The sequence below is a fragment of the Canis lupus genome, chromosome 19 (assembly GCF_003254725.2).
Source record: "Canis lupus dingo isolate Sandy chromosome 19, ASM325472v2, whole genome shotgun sequence".
NCBI classification, from domain to species: domain Eukaryota; kingdom Metazoa; phylum Chordata; class Mammalia; order Carnivora; family Canidae; genus Canis; species Canis lupus.
In genome coordinates, this window is record NC_064261.1 from 36,705,210 (window position 1) to 36,725,393 (window position 20,184).

Consider the following 20,184-nt stretch of genomic DNA (forward strand, 5'->3'; position numbering starts at 1 on the left):
TTCTGGGTTTTCTATTCTGTTCCATTGATCTATATGTCTGTTTTTGTACCAGTACCATACTGTCTTGATGACTACAGTTTTGTAATATAGCTTGAAGTCCAGAATTGTGCTGACTCCAGCTTTGGTTTTCTTTTTCAAGATTGCTTTGACTATTTGTAGTCTTTTGTGGTTCAAGAATCTGTACTTTTAGCAACCACTGCACATCTTTCTGATGCAGAAAGGGCCCAAAAACACACTTTGAAAAATGCTGGGACAGCATTTACTTTCTGTTTGCTCAGACACTGTTGAGGAATTAGAAATAACCCCAAATTTACATACCAGTCTATTGCTCTTCTATCATCTCATCCAAGTTTGATGAGATTTTTATCCTCTTATGGACACTTTCTGAAAATGTTCTTTAAAGCACAGCATTCAGAGGACTTAAGTGCAATGGTTCTTGATCTTGGCTGAATATTATAACTCCCTGAAATCTTTAAAATTTCTAACACCCAGGCTCCACATTAGACCAGAACTGGACCAGAATCTCTGAGGTGCAGCCCAGCCAACAGTATTCTTAAGCTTTCCCAGGTAAATCCGATGTTCAGGTAAGGGTGAGCACTACTTGGACTTTACCTGCTACAGCTCCTGTGGCTGAAGATGTCCTTTCAGTTCTGACTGCCGGCATACCCACTGCCTCTCCCTTTAGTGATTGGGTTGTATGTTCCCAAAGACCCCAGTGTAGCTCATTTCCTATGTGAATTTCCCTCATTTCATTCTAATCATTCTACTGTGATTAATCATCCCTCTCACTTCTGCCAGGTGAGGAGCACCATGACTTCCCAGGCCTGGGTGACTCTGACCTGACACACAACAAATATTGTAGGATACAAATGAATCCACCTAAATGTAAGGCAATAGTTTGAGGAGATGTTATTTTACTTATTTTTTATGTGTGTCATTATACTTCTCCCCATGGGAATTAGTTGGTCCTAAAGGAACTCTGGCCAACATATTAATGAGAATAAACAGCAATTCACTGCTTGCCAGCAAACTGTGTGTCAAACAGCTGAAGGAAGAAACTAGACACAAACATGGAAACCTCCATCCCCCTCAAGAAATCAAGACTGGTCCTTGGTGTTGTCTTTGTATTGTAATGCAAGGAGAAGAGGAGCGACATGGAGGGGATGTGAAGTAGTGAAGGGTGTGTGTGTGTGCACACATTTGTGAGCATGTGTGTGCCAGCAAGCCTGTGTCTGTGGATGTGGCTGTTTCCTCCTGAATAAACACACCCCTGTTTTATAGGACACACAGAGGGTATTCTTACTCCCCAGTGTTTTCCCCAAATTCTCAACATGTTCTTCATTTCCCAGAAAATAACAATCAGTGTAAAAGGGATAGAAAAACATTTCAATTTTAGATTATATCCACTTGTGTATGTTTTATGAAACCCACTAGCAAGGAAATAACTTACATGAGGCCTTACCTTGTTAGTTTGTCTAATTAGTCTAAAAAGCCTTGGAAAGAATTTCCAGTTGGCATTAATTACTACACTCAACTACCCCTTTGAGAGTGTTCTCTTACAATGCATAGAAATGGATTGTCTATCCTCATGCAATTAGTTACAAAACAACTGGCATATGTAATCAGGGGCCGGTATCATGAATGCAAAACATTTGTATGGCTCAAAGGTGGTTCTGAGTTGCAAATCATCTCTTTGGCAACAGTTAATTTTTGCAATTAAGAACAGAGGGACTCTGCCTTTAAAAATTCTGTCTTCAGTAGAAGCTCCATATGCAATAATTCTCTGGATGAAAAATTATGTTTGACCCAACACATTCTGATGAAACCTTCAGAATGCAGGCATAGGTAGCAAATGGAAAACAAGACTATGAGTTTCCATAAAGAAATGCTGTGAGCTTTTTGACTGATAGGGAGGGATGACCGTGGGAGAATTTTGACAAATAAGAAGTTCTTGTGGTGAGATTCACATAAATTTAACTTCTGAATACAGATTCAATCTCATCAGAAATTCTGTACAGGAGGTTAAAGTGAAAACTTGCCAATATTTGTGGCTTTCAATATCCTTGGATCTATTTGATTTTTTTTTGCCCCAAACTTTGATTGGACCAGGAGCCTGGGGGACAGCATGGAGAAGTGCTAAACTGGCCTCACCAGACTGAGTCATCATTCCCCTCTTATGTCAACTTACTCCAGCTATTCTTTTAACTCTGGGCGTTGCAAAGATTATTTCAAGTCTTTTTAGGTCCTGACAGGGCAGAGCACTGCAAATACCATTTTGCTTGAGTAACTGATATATATGGCTAGAAATATTAAACCATTAAGTAACTTTCTGGAAACATGTTGAAAGTTCTTCTATTAGACATACGTAACTATAAGGCAAAGTAGTCAATGTTCTGAGGACAGTGGCTCTCAAACTGTAGGGTGTGTCATCATCACCTGAAGAGCCTGCAAACACACAGACTGCCAGGCTCATTCCCAGAGTCCCTTCTTTGGGATGTATGGGGCAGGGGCTCAGATTGTGCATTTCTAATAACTTCCAGGTGAGGCTACCGCTGCTGGTTCAGGGGTCACATTTTCAGAATCCCTAGTGTAAGAAAATACTGGACACAACTGCAACTCTGAGGAGAGAGACCACTCCCAGTTTCGAGGGAGGAGAGAGGTATGTGGTAGCAGTGATGATGCCATAAGTGGGATCTGAACCTGTGTTCTTCATAGCATAATCCATCACCTTCTAGGGCAGTGTGGGGGAGGGGAAGAAGGATCAAGAGGAGTTTTTTGGAGAAGGCTTTCCTAATTGTTAGTGAGGAGGAAATGACTGCAGACCTACATGCTAGTTTTCACTGGTAAGGTAATGGAGCATGATTTAATGTTGTTGTGCTTATTTTCTGAAAACCTGCATCAGCTATTTCAAACAACTCCTAAGACGACAAGATAGGTATGTGCAAGTTTTAGGGTATCAGGCAGATGACTAAAAAACTCATCTCATTAAAGTAATAACTCCAATCACCAAGAAAATCCCAGATGAGAGCTTGTCAGTGAGGTGAGTGACCAATCCTGCCCGGGTGTTACCACAGAGACGGATGGTAGGATTCCTGACAGAGTGTGAAGGGAAGGGCTGAGGATAATGAGGGCCCTGCACACACCTCAATTTTCCCCTTGCCTCCCAGGGACTTAGAAACGCCCACCATCTTTGCCTTCATCTCTTCATTATCATCAAATAATATTTCTCAAGTTTATTCACGTGGGTGGCTCTGTCTTCTCCCATTTGCTCAAATTCTCTTCCTCACTTTCTTTTCTCTTCTTGGCTTGGTTCTCAATCTACTGATTCCCCCCCCCCACCCCGGCTGCCAACTGCGAATATCGCCCCCACCCACTCTATCAAGAATTTTCTTTTTCAGAAACAGCATCCAATTGGAGATGCAGTGGGCTTTGATCGGCTTTTCTCATTCACAGGCTGGGGATCACACTTACTGGACAGAAGGAATCTATCATACAGTGAAGCATTCCCCAAACTGTGCCCCAAGAATGTTAAATGATAACCAAAAGGGACTTACAGATGCCTGTATAATAAAATAGGGAGAGAAGGAAGAGGGAGAGGGTGGGAGAGAAAGACTGGCCTTCCTTCTCAATGTCCACAGTCATGTGTACAACCTTCCTCTGGAGGACAGAATGCTAATGCTCTACAGAGGCCGTAACAGACATCTATTAAGATCTGACCAAGGGATTCCTAAATAGTCCGGCCTTTTGTGAAGAACCTTTCTAGTCAGCTTACCTCGTCAAGACATCGCTCATACTGTTCCCTTTGATTTTCATTTTCCAAAGCCAAAGCTGAATTCTCTGCCTGCAGTGAGATACAAAAATAATACAAATAAATCAATGAAATGTTGTGTTAGGTGACAACTCATTCAGTACAGTTACTAAATATATCTTCTCAGGATCCAAGACAATCTTTTAGAAGAATCTTTGACAAGTTTGCTCTAAGTACTATTATAAATATCTCAGGGATGACTTGTGTCTTATCAGCTTGTTCACAAAAGTACATTACCATTTAAAGAAATGCGAAACTTGATATTCTGAACAGGGAGCAAATCAAATCATGGCCTGATGTGAGAGTGTTCTGTAAAAGGATTACCATGTTTATTTCATTCTACGAAAATGTAAATGTACGAAATGCCTTAATCCACTTCATTAAGACCTGTCACAGTTTCACAACCCGATATTTGTTTAGGCCACAGAAAAGAATCTCAGGTAAACCTACGAAAGCATCATTCCAAAGACAAACCACACACGTCGTTTTCCTTATTAATCGATGGCTATTAAGCATAAGAATATAATGAGAAATTCAACAATTGAGGTATACTTGAGTCCTTCCCCCTCCCTTTTAAAAACTACTGCTTTCCTGATCCTCAGAACCACGAGGCTAGCTGAATCTTAAACAGGTTACTAGAGGAGACTCAGTTGAATATGGTTACCTGGCTGCTAGTGGAACAAGAAGGGGAAAAAGACATAGGTATACGCATACTAGGTTTTCAGAAGGAGCATAAAATGGTGACATGGGAACTGCCTTCTGCAACTGGTGACCTATGTCCCTTTCCGCTACTATTGGCCTAGTCTGAATCCTGAGCTTGCAAGTTAACCCTTCCCAAAGCTGCAACAAAGAGCATGCACCCTCCACCCCCCACACCCCCACCCCCAGGCAAACTCAGCTCTACCTACCCCTTCACTACAACCCTTCTTGACATTTGAAAGTGTGGAGGACACCTTGGTGGCTCAACAGTTGAGCTTCTCTGCCTTTGGCTCAGGGGGTGACTGGATCTAGTCCCACATCAGGCTCCCTGCCTGGAGCCTGTTCTCATCCCTCTTCTTATGTCCCTGTGTCTCTCATGAATAAATAAGATCTTTAAAAAAACAAAGTGCAGAGGATACAGAGCTCTAAATCAGTAGAGGATACAGAGCTCTAAATCATTTAGATTTAAAAGATCTAAATCTTTATTCAAAAGAATGGTGTGATTTTTAGGTGGTACAAAGATCAACATTTTATCTTAAATTTTCTTCCCATCAGATTTTTCTTTAAAAAAAAAACAAAAAAACAACCCTTTCTATTTGGAAATAATTTCAACTTGCAGATGATCTAAAAGAAAAGTATAAGGAACTCCCACATACCCTTTCCTCAGATTCACCAACTGTTAGCATTTTGCCACATTTGAGAGATTATTAGATCATTCCCTTTTTCTTTCATTGTTTTTCCCTGCAACTTGCAAGTGAGTCGCAGACATGATGCTCTTTACCCCTAAATACTTCTGTATATATTTCCTAAAGACAAAAACATTTTTTCACACAACCACAGTACAGTTGTCAAGTTCAGGAAATATTAATTGATACAATACACAATCTGATCTTCAGTATCTATTCCAATGCGTCCATTGTTCCAGCAATGTCATTACAGCAATTTTTCCAGTCTTGAAACTTATCCAGGGTCAGGCATCTATTGCATCTATTTGTCATTCATATAGGACGCTTTAATCTGGAATAGTCTTTTGTTTTTCATACTATTAGTTTCTTCTTCTTTTTTTCTTCCTCCCTTCCCTTCCCTTCCCTTCCCTTCCCTTCCCTTCCCTTCCCTTCCCTTCCCTTCCCTTTCCTTCCCTTCCTTCTTTTCCCTCCCTTCTTCCTGTTCTTCTTCCCTCCCTTCTTCCCTCCCTCTCTTCCTTTCTTCCTTTTTCTTTCTTGGAAGAGTAAAGGCCAATTATTTTGTGGGATGTCCCTTAATTTGGGCTTGTTTCAAATTTCCTCCTGTACACTTGGCAGGAATAGCATATGAATGATGCTGGGTCCTTCTCAGTGCATCATACCAGAACTGGTCATGTCCATGTCACCATTACTGGACATGTTAGCTTTGATCACTTGGTTAAGGTGGGACCTGCCAAATCTCCCCACTCCAAAGTTACTTTCCTTATGTAGTTAATATATTGTTCAGAAATGTCTTTAGACTATGAAAATATAATATTTCTCATCAAATTTTCATCAATTTATTTTAGCAACCATTGATGAATCTTGCCCGAATCAATGATTCCTATGGTCGCACATGGTGATTTCTCACCCCATTATCCCACCTACGTTTATGAGTTTACATTCTATCATAAGAATATGCTTTTCCTATTTATTATTTCCTAGTCTGAATACATGGATTATTTTCTTATTGAAAGGGTTCTAAGTCATTACTGCATTTATTTACTTTGATGCTCAAGTTGTCCCAGCTTTGAGAAAGTGAACCTCTCTAACCTGTGGCCTTTTGACATGTTTTCATCTTTTTGAAAAGGCTTTCTTTTTAGGCACAGGGAAACATTCCAAGCCCACTTTGCTTTTTCTTTGCACCATTTCTGAAATCAACCATTTCTCCATGGAATCCTACTTGCTTTTCATTGGGGAATGATACCTGGAAACCAAGATCTGGCTATTAATGCATGCCAATTGCTACTGAGAGGCCATTTCTTCTAGTCCTTTTCAGTGAAACACCATACCTACCTACACACACACACACACACACACACACACACACTCCAACCACAGATTTCTTCTTTGCCTTCCCCTTTTCATATCTGTGTTTTCCTTTTCTACAGTGAGAACACAAGCAGCCATACATTTCCTCCTTTATTCAACCCCACAGTGCATATAAGATTATGATGGCATGGAAGAAGTATAAGTATAAGAAGAATTCACAAATTGCTTTTTCTTTTAGAATGTGGGGTGTATAGTAATGATACTATGTTCAAAAGTTACTAGTTTGATAACTGTCTCCCTTTCCTGGGGTGATGCTATCCATTCCTTTGTGCAGTTCAGTTAATTTGTTTCTGACAGTAGTCAGATTCAGTTTCTCCTCCTGTTGTGCATTTCACCCCAATTTCTGAATATAGAGAACAGTAATATGATCCCTAAAGTCAAAACCCTACTAAAAGGTACACTCAGTGAGGTATCACTTCCTCACTATCTCTTCTGCTTCATTCCCCTCCACCTTTTACAGGTTCTTTAATAGTTTTTATTCCTTTTTATGTCTTACTTAATTGTTACTATCTGGTTAAAATCATGTCCCTTGGCTCCCTCAATTACATATGCCACAATCAACTTTCCCCTCAGTCCTTCTTCCTACCAATCCTCTTGTCGCATTCTTTTCCGCTTTATCAGTGTGTTTTACTGTTCACCCTCTCTCTACCACATGATGATTGGAGGAGATTGGCCTTACATTTCTCCTTTATTTCTTTAGCATCTTCAAATTTTCCCTCTTCCTCTTCTCTTCTGAACCAGATCTTCAAATGGCACCTCTTTTCTCCTTGCTTCCTTCTCCCCAGAAGCCTTGCTTCTCTGGACAGTCATCTCCGGTCCCCTACATTTTCAAGCCCTGCCCTATAGCCAGCCCTGGGCACTTCTGGTCTCCATCTGTGGTCAGAACTAGGAGAACTTTCCCCACGCATCCTGCTGCCTCTCTCTCCTGGGACACACAGGCTTGCAGCCACAGTTTTGTGAGTATCTGGTGTTTATTTTCTACTTAACAGTGATTTGAAGTTCTCATGTTCCTTTTTTTCTGGTAATACAGAAAGTATGGTAATATGTGCTCCTATTTGTGCCTCTGGTGACTGTAATATTTTCTTTGACAGATGTGTACAAAGCTCCAGATTGAGGCCAGTTTGTTGTTTTGATCAATAATGAAACTCAAGTGAAGTGATCAAATGAAAATGGGGCACAAAAGTTGAGGGAAATTGCTAATAGAAGCCTTTGTGGATGTGCTCTTGTCACTGTTAGATCATTTGACCTATTCCTGGTTTGGATCCTATGAGTCCAAACCCTGTTTCTCCTTCAGGTCTCAGCTCTAATACTTGCCTTTGACTCTTTTCCTCTGGACCTGATCTCTGTTGTAGCAGTCATTCTAGCTAGCATTCCTGTCTCTCAGGTGGGATCCTGCCATGTTCTTTCCATTCTTGTCATGGGCAGACATCTACCCCATAGCCCAGTGATTCTAGCCTCATGCTGACCATCTGTTTGGACTTATCAATATTGGTTAAACCTAGACTATTTCGTCTTTTCAATCCCACCTCCCACCCACCGATACTCAATGGAAAGCTATTTCCTTATTGCTTGTTACTGTTTCCTTGAGGGACTGCAGTGGCCTATCACACTGAACGTGTGTCATATCTGCAGCTGGTATAACCTCCCAGGTCCTCCCTCAGTCCAGGTGGGAGCACTGGCTCCAGATTCTATCCCCATCATTCCAGTCTACCCAACAACACCCAGTTGTGAAACCTTTAGCGAGTCATTTAACCTTGCTGGGTTCACAGTTCTTTAGATAATAAATGAAGGGAATAGCCTAGCCAATCTACAAAGTGACTCCCAGTTCAAATATTTGGATCCTGTGAATCACGGGGGGACTGATGGAATTCCAATTCTATAAAGTCGCTGCTTTCTTTAGAGAAATTGAGCTTGCATGGGGTCTGCTGGTTTCAGGAAGGCAGTGGCACAAAGGATAATGGGAAGAGATAAAGGAGAGAATGACAGTGCCAGTTTATGCTGTTTTCACTTTAAATGTCTTGGAAAAAACGTGTAAGGAAATAAAGCTGAAAATGGGAATTTATATGGGATGTCTCTATCTCACTCCTACCCACAATATCATGTTGCAATAACACTACAATCGATCCATTCAGATAATTACCATCATTATACCACTTACATTACTTGCCTCACATTTACTGCTCTGACAATCTATTACAGGCAAGCAAATTAAACACCTAAAGGGTGCTGGGGAAGACACAGTCGTCACACTTACAGTTAATGTGTTCAGTTACAGAGACCAATTTAATTGATGTAATCCTACATATCCCAGGGGACAAGAGCGATATTAACAATTATGAAGTTAAAATAATCTTGAACTCGTGATCTTCTTTAATCCATTTGCATTTATTAGAAAATCAGGATTTACCTGCTACCAACATGAGGCAACAGAGGAAAAAACAAAAGGGAAGAATAGAAAAACAAACCTTAATTAAATGTGATTTAAAGAAACAGTGAATCATTTCATGGCAGGAATGAAAAAGGACAAGGGAGGGAGGAAAAGAGAAAAAGCAAGTGTTACTACTGAGAATTACAGGAATGACGACACAGGTCTTTCGTACTTCAAGAAATTACATTATTAAATCAGTATCCCCAGAGGATGTAATTAGAGCATGCATGCTAAATATAACAGTGGGTCTCTGTGTTCAGCTTTGTCTTCTACAACAACCAAAAACTTTTGCTAGACTGAGTCCCTAGAGCTCAGTGTGGTTTCCTTGTGATTCCCAGTTCCAAGGATTTAAATATGTGCCTGATTTCATCTCTATAGTGTTCTCACACGTCTTTATAAAACAAACAGCTTCATAGAGTAAACCCATATTATTTTGGTTCACTGTGGAGGATGGGTCTAAATGAACGTATACTTAAAAGGAACTATGTTATTCAGAGGTCTTGCACTGTGAACAAATGCGGGCTAGAGCTCAACAATGACCAAAAGGACTGATGCTTCTAGATTGCTGTTGCATGGTAATTCACTAAATGCTTATTAGATTTAAAATCTCTCTATACCATGAATTTGCTTAATACATCTTTCATGGTTGAATGTCTGTGTTCCCCCAGAAATTCATATGATGAAATCCTAATGTCTGATATGATGGTATTGAGGGATGGGGGGCTTTGGGAGTAATTGGAACATGAAGGCTGAATCCTCAAACATCAAATCAGATTTACATAAAAGAGGCTCCACAGAGCTTGCTGGCTCCCTTCCACCATGTGAGGATGTAGTGAGAAAGTGCTGGCTAGGAACCAGGAAGAGGGCCCTCATCAGATCTTGACCATGCCAAAGGCTTGATCTTGGACTTCCAGGTCTGCAGAACTATGAGAAACAAATTTCTGTTGTTTCTAAGCCATTGTATCCTGTTATAGTAGCATGAACGGACTAACATAACATCCTTTTCCATGAACCAAAGTCAGAATAGTTCTACACAAAAGGGTTCCCCCTCTGTACTAAGTAACGACTCCATTGTAGGCTTTTCACCTCCTATACTCTGTTCCTACTCCTCTGTTCAACAACCATCTACCTGTGTTTCCTGCTTGAGAGAAATTGACATCTCTCACATCAGTCCAGGCTCCTGGGTCTCTCATGAAGGCCCACCTCTTGTTCCTAAGGCTGCACCTCCAGTCCTTTTTTTTTTTTTTTTAAGATTTTATTTATTTATTTTAGAGAGAGAGGGATAGTGATAGTGGGAGAAAGCATGAGTAGGGGGTGGAGGGGGAAAAGAAGAAGCAGATACCTCACTGAGTAGGGAGCCCAATGCAGCACTTGATCCTAGGACCCTGGGATCATGATGTGAGCCAAAGGAAGTTGTTTAACCAACTGAGCCACCCTGCTCACTTCTGCTGAGCTTAGTTCTGTACCTCTGGTTCTGCTGCAGGAGCCCAGAATATATTCTACTTCCCTACAGACCCTTCTAAATGCCACTCATTTTTTCCAGTCTCAGAAATCTGAACATAAAAAATAAAATGGGGCATATATTACATTTTAAGAAAAAATTTCAGATGTACAAGAAGATTTGGAAACCATTATAAAGAATATCTCTCATTTTCCCTCCCAATTCCTCAAAGTTTATTTTTTTACCACACTTACTAGAGCATTTGTTTATTCCTATTTATAATCAGAGATGATTTTAAAAAATGTTTTTGAAAGAAAGGTACAGACATGATTCCCTTTGACCTCGTAATACACAAAATAATGTTCTTACATAACCACTGTATAGTTCTCAAATTCAAGAATTAACTTTGATATAATACCTAATCCACTCTACAGACCTTATTCAAATTTCATCAATTATCCCTCTAATGTCCTTATTGCACTCAGGACCAACTCCAGGTTCCCAGAGCTGCATTTGGTTATCATTTCTCTTTAGTCTTGCTGTAACACGGAAGAGTTCTTTTGTCTTTCATGACTTTGACATTTTTCAAGAATACAGGCTAGCTATTTTGTAGAATGTCCTTCAATTTGAGTTTGTTTGATGTTTCCTCATGGTTACATTAAAGTATTTCTGGCAAGAATATTACAGCAATGATATTGTGTCCTTCTCAGTACATCATGAGGAAGAGGCATGTGATACAGATTTATCTCATTACAAGTGTGTCGACTTTGATCACTTGGTTAGTTTGGTGTCTGCCAGATTCACCACTAAAAAAGTAATTTCCCTTTATAATCACAACTATCTAATTGAAAGTTATTTTGAAAATATGTAACTATCCAAAGTCTTTGAGATTATGCAAATATCTAAATACCCACATTTTGTTCATTTATTTTAGCATCCATTGATCATTTTTTGCCTAAAACAATTATTACAATGATAGTGATTTTTAAATTCCACTATTCCTCCTATGTTCATTAATTTGAACTTGACCATAAGGCAGGGTCATACTTGTCAACAATCAATGATAATGTCTTTAAATGGGATTATTACTTTTATGGATATTATTATTATTCTCCAGCTAAACTATAAGCTCTCCAAGATAGGGATCAAGCCTTAAATGTCTCTTTTCAAAGTAGAAAAGTTTATTTTAATGCATTTTTACTAGACTTTTGGGTGAAAATTAAAACTCATTTTCATATTTTTATGTACTTAATATCAATTGCACAAAATCTATGTCAGGCACTTTTTACCTATGTCCTCTCAGTGGTGGTCATACACATACATATAGATACATCTTGAAGTACCTTTTTGATAATATCTTTAGACAGGTAGGAAATTAAACAAATGAATAATTTTTACTCTTTGCATATGTCAATTTATTATTCTTCTGTCTATAGTTTCTACACAAACAAAAAACAGTATACATCATCTGACACATTTTCACAACCGGCAGAATGTTTAAAGTACCTACTTCTCTATAGTATGAGAGTATGAGGAATTGAGTTTTTGCTCCTTACTTACGAGTGTTAATTTCACTCATCACTAGTATTGTCATAGTGGTAGATTAAAGATGGTTGTAAACGCTTTATGATATATCTCCTTGACTGAACTGGCCTTACTGACTTGTGTGAATAATAGAATGTGGCCAACATGCCATTTTGAGGACTTCTAAGGTTATACCATGATTCTTTTGGCTTCTACCTTGGTCTCTCAGAACATTAGCTCTTGGTGTCTTGAGCTACCATGTAAGAAAGTCGGTATCTTGAAATAGTATCAAGCCCAAGCCATATGGAGGGATTCTGGAGAATGAGCTGCCTCGTGTAGAGATAGAGCCCAGACATGGAAATAAAGAAGACATCCTGGAAATGGATCTTCTAACTCTAGCTGACACCACATGGATTAGAGATAAATCCAGTGTGTCCTTTTCAAATTTATGATGCACAAAATTGTGAGAAGAATAAAACAGTCATTTTAGGCCTCAAAGGTCACACAGCAAGTTAAGCTGATTGGACATATTTAGGGGCGAGCTAGAACATCATTTCTTCCCTGCATGCATCCTGTTACTGATCTCTCACTGTTCTCCAAGAAGCTTTCTATGGAGGATATAAAGATATATAAAACATAAGAGCTAGGGATCCCTGGGTGGCGCAGCGGTTTGGCGCCTGCCTTTGGCCCAGGGCGCGATCCTGGAGACCTGGGATCGAATCCCACGTTGGGCTCCCGATGCATGGAGCCTGCTTCTCTCTCTCTGCCTGTGTCTCTGCCTCTCTCTCTCTCTCTGTGTGACTATCATAAAATAAAAAAAAAAAAATTAAAAACATAAGAGCTACCTCAAAGAAGAAGAAAGCTTAGTAGAGGAAACAAATTAATTTCTTACATTAAAAGCTATCATTCAATAAGATTAGAGAAAAAAAAATGACTAATTTTATATGAGATAGGAAAGATATTTCTTGAAGAGGTCACTTGACCTTTGACTAAGCCTACTCAAACCTACAGGAAAAGTCCTCATTGGAATGAATAAAGATAATGTTGTAATTTTGAACAAAATACCAGGAAAATGACATCTGGCTTGTATTAGCAATCAGAAATAAATTATCTCACCATGTAAGAACCCTGAGTGTAGACACTGTCAAGTTATTATGGAAATGAATAATGTCAGGTGCCAGGAAACATCCACTACAGAGAAAATCTTGGGTTCAAGAATGATAAATGAGAACAAACTGATGGTGTGGAAATGAAAGTGGTAGAAATTGAGCAGAGGTAGAATGGTCTGGAGGAAAGAAGATGGAAAAAGGAGGTGAAAAGGAAGAGAAGAAAAAAAATCCTATCCACAGTAGTTAAAAAGGATGCATCCCTGTGGCTACCACTGCTGCATGCCTGGCCTTTTTCAAAATGACATCTTCCCAGCTTGTAGAAAACTCCTCAGTTCAGCAAAGGTAGAAAAATCAGAAAAAGGGCAAGAAATCATGGTTTGGCCTCACAGGTGGGAAAGTGTACTCCTTTATGACTGCCACCCTGAATCAGAGTCCTGTGGCACTAGTTAAATAACTTACTGGCTGACTACAGTGACATCCTAGAGGCTTTGGTCTGTGGGCCAAGGAACTTCACATCCTTCCAAGCATAACACAGACAGGCCCCAAATATCCCTAATTACACTGTCGTCTATTCTATTTTGAAAGCTGTCTAAAAACACTAGAAGTATAAAGCACCATGGGAGGGACTACGTATGCCATCAAGCATGCCATCCAAGTATGCACATTTTAATTTAGCAGAGTGGTAGAGAGCCTCAGTACAAAAGATACCAAGAACTCGACCTGGGTATAGAATCTTCTTTCCTTTTTTACCATCAGGTGAAACTGATGGGGTCTGCATCATTTAACTGACCATGTCTGGTCACTGTAGTGGATGTGCAAGGGATAGGTGGCTAAGGGGTGTTTCCCAGTGACTTTATGTAAGAGTTAGAGTCTCTATACCCAGCCAGGGTCTAGGGCTCCTGTGCAGCTCAGAAGCAAATTCTGTCATCCCAAAAATTTTCAGGAAATAGTTATAAGCTGTGCCCATCCACCACAGGAACAACTGGACACTTGTGTGCCCATACATGCAGACACATCATCAAAATGTCCTTGCTTTCATGGTATGCCCACTGAGTCCAGACCCAGAACAAGGCAGTGGGCACCTAAGTTGAAAAAAAAAATGGCATCCCTAGTTTCAAGTAGTTCAGGATTCCCTGCAAGAGGAACATACTATGCAGACCTGTTCACAGGTTCATTTTTGAAGAATTAAATAAACATTTTATGGTAAAATATCTGCGTCCTTTCAGAATTTGAGTACTGAAGTGGGGCTCTAGACCAGTGGCTTGCAAACTTGAGTATGCATCAGAATGACTTGATATGCTCATTAGATCAGATTGCTGGGCACCATCAGTTTGGACACAGGACATCTAGAGAAGGACCTGTGAATTTGCAGCTCTAACAAGTTCCCAGGTGGTGCTGATGCTGCTGGTCTAGGAATCCTATTTTGAGAACCAGTGTCTCATATGAATTGGTTTCGGAATGAAGGCAGTTGTTACCCTCTGCTAGCCCCTCGTTATTGTCAGCTTTGAACTGTTCAGGAGTTCCTGAGTGCTTTTCTGGAATTGGAGGTGGCCACCAAGCTTGTCATCTCCACTGGAAGCCTTCACAAGCCTTCTCTTGAGGTGGAACAGGTGCCTGCTCTCTGCTTCCACGACGTACCATCTGAGTACTTGTAGTGGAGCACTTACCATAGAGATTCTCACTCCATATAGATGAAAATATGCAATTTTGTGCATTGCTTTCTCTTATTCAGTTCATGAATCCACTTCTCTCATACCTCAGTGATTCTCACTGTGGGGAACAGCCACTGAGAGGATATGACAGTGTGTGTGTGTGTGTGTGTGTGTGTGTGTTTGTGTAGAATAGGAAAAAATATTTATGATTTAGAAAAAATATTACTTGATATTGTATTATATCTGAAAAATAATAAAAGGCAATGCTTTCACAACAGAAACAGACAAAAAACTTGATAATTTTCTTGCCTACAGGGGATATATAGGAAAGAAATCCATGTGTGGAGTCAGTAGGTGGTAGGGTGGTAAGAAGGGTATATCATCCTAGGAGGAAAATAGGAGATTCTAATGGGAGGCCAGAGTGTGCTTTTTAAATTTCCTTTTTATTTTTATTTTTTTACAGTGTAAAGAAGCCTGGCCTTTGAAGTCAGGTAAGTGTTTATTTGGATCTTGGTGCTGCCTCTTCCCTGCTATGACCTCAGGCAAGTCACTCGGGCTCTGAATCTGTCTTCTCCTTGGTAAACAAGAGGGTAATAAATACCCATCACTCTTTTGATGTTGAATGGCATGATGAATGTAAACCACATCTAATACAGAGCCTGGCACATTATAGGATTCAATCAATGTTCGTTTCCTTATGTCCTTTGTAGAACAACTCCCATCCAAACCTAGGCAGCTCACAGGCTTAGCAGGGGGAGAGGTGTCAGCCAGGGCGTGTCCTGTGGACAGGGGATTTCAGCCAAGAGAAGTGTAAGCTGGGCCCTCACACCTGGGTATTTTTTTTTTTTTAAGATTTTTTTTTTTTTTTTTTTTTTTGAGAGAGAGAGAGAGAGAACAAGTGTGGGGAGGGGCAGAGGGAAAGAATCTCAAGCAGATTTGCCCCCTAGCAAATCTGACATGGGTCTCATCCACAACCCTGAGATCATGATCTGAGTAGAAATCAGGACTCAGATGCTCAACTGACTGAGCCATCCAGGTGCCCTACACTTGGGTGTTTTAAATAGCCTCACATATAAGCCAGCTTCTGGCACTGGCTCCTTTCATCAGTGGCCTCCCCTTCTCCTTTCCCTCACTTCTCTCTTATCTCCTTACTTCCACTTGCTAGCACCAATTTATCTAATACCCTCCCCTACAGAAAACCCTGCTCTCAGAGAGATACTCCCAACTTCGTTCACATTAAGATTCAAAGCTGATAAGTAAAGCACTAAGAGGATTTGCATTTTAAGAGAGGATTAGGGAGTGAATCTTTAATTGTAGCATTGTAGGAATTAGAAAGTGGGCAGGTTTGCAGGGGTGTAGAGTGGTCTGGAATAGGGCGTCACATTCCACCTTGAAATCATATCTCAAGTGATCACCTATTGGGCTTTCCTGTAAGGCCTGAAAAGAATTAACATGATAATCTCCACCATGTCTTAGGGTCATTGAAAAGAACAATGTGCTACTCAGAGTTCTACTCAATCTGTACACAAAATAGTCCTCTATCTGACTTCCGATGCCACTGAGCCAGGTGCCTATTATCATGTTTCACAGCACCCTGTCACCCCTTGGTTACGGCACCTACCACATGCAGCACAGGGTGGTTGACATCCCCCCATCCCACACATCTTTGCTCAGTGAAAGCAAGCAGTGTTGTTTCCCATACCTAGCACTGCCCAGGACACAGAAGGGCACCCAGATCATTTGTAATTCTGACCCTTACAATTCTTATTTCCCAAGGATGTACACTGCAGCTAGGATTGTAAGAAGAAATATTAATTGGTTAGGAGGATAAACACTTCTGTTTTATGCATCCAAGATCTGTTTATTGATTCTACTCAAACTTACTTTCAAACCCTTGCCATTTGCAAAGGCCACAGGGATGACATGTGGGCAAATTGCCACAGTTGCTGACTTTATCCTCACCCTTATACCCGATACTATAAACAATAACAGGAAAGTCCAACTAAACCCATTAGACTGACATGGAGTAACCAAGCCATGCTGAGCCAGACACAGGGTAGCCAGTAGCTCAGGGAGCTGAGAGAAGAGCTGCACATGAACACTTGTGAAGGGACCACATTCTCACCTTAGCAAAACAAGCTCCTCTTTGGAGCTAGTGCTGGCAATTGTTTAACGATCTCTTCTCTGGTAGAGAAGAGCCTTGCTTTGTAGTCTTCTCCAATTTCCATGGTGTAAATACTGCCACTGTAGTTGATTCTGAGCCCCCAAGCACAGAGTTGGGAGGAGATGCACAGTAGCACATCATATAGTGTCTTCACTGTACAGGGTATAGAGACCGGATAATAGTAAAATGTCACTTGTGTTTGTTGCAGCACTGTTTACAATAGTCAAATTATGGAAGCAGCCTAGGTGTTCATCAATATATGAATGGGTAAATAATATATGGAATATGCACAAAAAGAACTATTATTTAGCCTTAAAAATGAATGAAATCTTGTCATTTGTGATGTGGATAGACCTAGAGGGTATAATGCTAAGTGAAATAAATCAGAGAAAGACAAATATCATATGATTTCACTCATATGTAGAGTCTAGCATAATAAAATGAACAAACAAACAAAAGCAAAACCAAATCCATACATATTGAGAACAAACTGGTGATTAACAGAAGGGCTGGGGTGGCAGGTACAGGCTTCCAGGTATGGGATGAATAAGTCACAGGGATGAAAGTTACAGCACAGGGAATATAGTCAATGGTACTGTAATACTATTATATGGTGACAGATGGCAGCTACACCTGTGGTGAGCATAATACACAGAGTTGTCGAATCATCATGTTGTACATCTGAAACTAATGTAAAACAAATAGTAAAATGTTGTAAAGTAATCAGGAAGTGATGAGTTTTGAGTGTGTTTTACCTTGACCTGTAAATGTCAGAATTCAATTAATAATAATTGCTGTGTTTACTGACAGACTCACAAAATTCTTGAAAAAATAACTGGATCTCAAAAGCTAGTATGAGCTTGCTTCTGCACACCATTGTTCCCATCTACCACAGAGCTTGAGAATAGCTCTCAAATGGTATAAACATGCCATTTATATCTGCTAAGATAAAGGGTTAACGGATTGTGCTCTGCTGTGACTTCACTCAGGAACCACTGAGTCAGATGACCATCAGGCCTCAGCTCGATGCCACTCCCAGCTCTGCTCTCTTCCTAAGGTCTGTTTATACAATTTAGTTTCAGAAACTCAAGGATAAAGTGTCTTACAGCTATTAGCACACATATCTCCTTCATTTAATGAGATTCCTTCCTTCATCTCTGCACTTGCTAAGGTAGTCTTTCCTGACCACCCCTCCCCTGCAACTCCTTCCTACCCACCACTTTCTTTTGTATGTGGCCCCATCCTGACCACATACATACCAGCTGGAATAGGAAAACCGATGCATGCAGCCTGCAAAAGACTGTGTTTGAGAGTCAGACTTGCATAGATTCAGGGAAGTGAAGATTTCTATGTCAGACAAGTATGTGTTTTTAAAGAGTGGTACAAACATTTCATTATTCCAAACATTTAATAGCACTGTCAAATTATTCCTATTAAAATTGAAAATCTGAGCAATTCAACAAATTACATATTTGAGCTCAAGATGTAACAAGCATTTTCCAATCATGACAGAGCCAACAATTCAGGAACTCTAAGATTTTTAGCAAAAGCAACCTTTAAACAGATTTACCCCCTAGATGTGCTTCAAAGATAGCAAATCTATGACTTGAAAGCAACTCCTTCAAACTGACTCGTCTGCTTCTTAGTAGATGAGGATGAACACCTGGTCTCTTAGACATTTCTCAGACTATATTTATTTATGTTTTGTTCTTCAAAATACTTAAGCAGTAAGTATTCCTCTTCCTCTACCAAGAAGCACCTGATTCAGGTTGAGGAACTGACTGGGAATTCCTTCAGGAATAGGACTCTTTGACCTCTGAGCTACACAGAAACTGAAAGACAAATGGAAAGAAAACAAGCACAGAAGTCTGTGTTCCAGGAATCATTTTACCCAATAGTGGGAGTTACTTAAAGTCGCAAGTTAAGGGACGCCTGGGTGGCTCAGCAGTTAAGTGTCAGGACGTGATCCTGGAGTCCCAGACCGAGTCCCACATTGGGCTCCCTGGATGGGGCCTGCTTCTCCTTCTGCCTATGTTTCTGCCTCTGTGTGTGTGTGTGTCTCATGAATAAATAAGTAAAATCTTTTTTAAAATTCAAGTTAAAACTACAAAGACATACTATCTCTTTTTTTTTAATAATAAATTTATTTTTTATTGGTGTTCAATTTGCCAACATACAGAATAACACCCAGTGCTCATCCCATCAAGTGCCCCCATGCACACCTCAAATTGGCACAAATGGAAAAATCTCATATGGCAAGTGTTGGTGAACATGTGGAACAACAGGAACTCTCAGATACCACTGGTAGGACTGTAAATTACTACACCCATTTTAGAACAGTTTGGCTTAACCTACTGAAGGAGAAGATATACCTTTCAGACCCAGCAATGCCATTACTAGGTACATTAACTATAGATGCCTGTGAATACATATACCAGGCTGGCCATACACATGCATTCATAGCAGCTTTATTTTTTTTTTAAGATTTTATTTGATTATTCATGAGAGACACATAGAGGCAGAGACACAGGCAGAGGGAGAAGCAGGCTCCCTGCGGGGAACCTGATGCTGTACTCGATCCCAGGACCCCGGGATCACGCTCTGAGTTGAAGGCAGACGTTCAACCACTGAGCCACTCAAGTGCACCACAGCAGCTTTATTATCATGTCCCACAGAGAAAAAAAAATTCAAATAAAAATTAACAGGACAATGGATAATTCTGGTAAAATTATATGAGAGAATACTACAGGGATCCCTGGGTGGCGCAGCGGTTTGGCGCCTGCCTTTGGCCCAGGGCGCAATCCTGGAGATCCGGGATCGAATCCCACATCAGGCTCCCGGTGCATGGAGCCTGCTTCTCTCTCTGCCTCTCTCTCTCTCTCTCTCGCGCTCTCTCTCTGTGACTATCATAAATGAATAAAAAATTAAAAAAAAAAAAAGAGAGAATACTACATAGAATAAAAAACAGAGTATAGCTACAGGTATAACTATACAGTTGACCCTTGAACAACATGAGTTTGAACTGCATGAGTCCACTCACATACAGGGCTTTTTGTTTTATTTTTTTGGTAAATGTACTACATTTTCTCTTATGATTTCTTTAACATTTTCTTTTCTCTAGGTTACTTTATTGTAAGAACATAGTAAGTAATACATAGAACATATGAAATATATTTTGACTGGTTATGTTATTAATAAAGCTTCTAGTTAACATTATGCTACTAGTAGCTAAGTGGGGATCTAAAAGTTATATGTAGAATTTCAACTGTGCAGGGGGTTGGCCTCTAACCCCTCTGTTGATCAAG

The 20,184-nt window shown here is 40.1% G+C and overlaps 1 protein-coding gene across 10 annotated transcripts in view; it reads right to left on the reverse strand.

The window, feature by feature from the left end:
- NCKAP5 (NCK associated protein 5) overlaps positions 1 to 20,184 on the reverse strand; it is a 960,379-nt gene that overhangs the window by 200,021 nt on the left and 740,174 nt on the right. For all 10 annotated transcript variants that reach the window (XM_049097384.1, XM_049097386.1, XM_049097387.1 and 7 more), the window contains one exon: positions 3,773 to 3,841. In XM_049097384.1, coding sequence (XP_048953341.1) covers positions 3,773 to 3,841 — 69 coding nt within the window. The remainder of the gene's footprint in view (positions 1 to 3,772; positions 3,842 to 20,184) is intronic.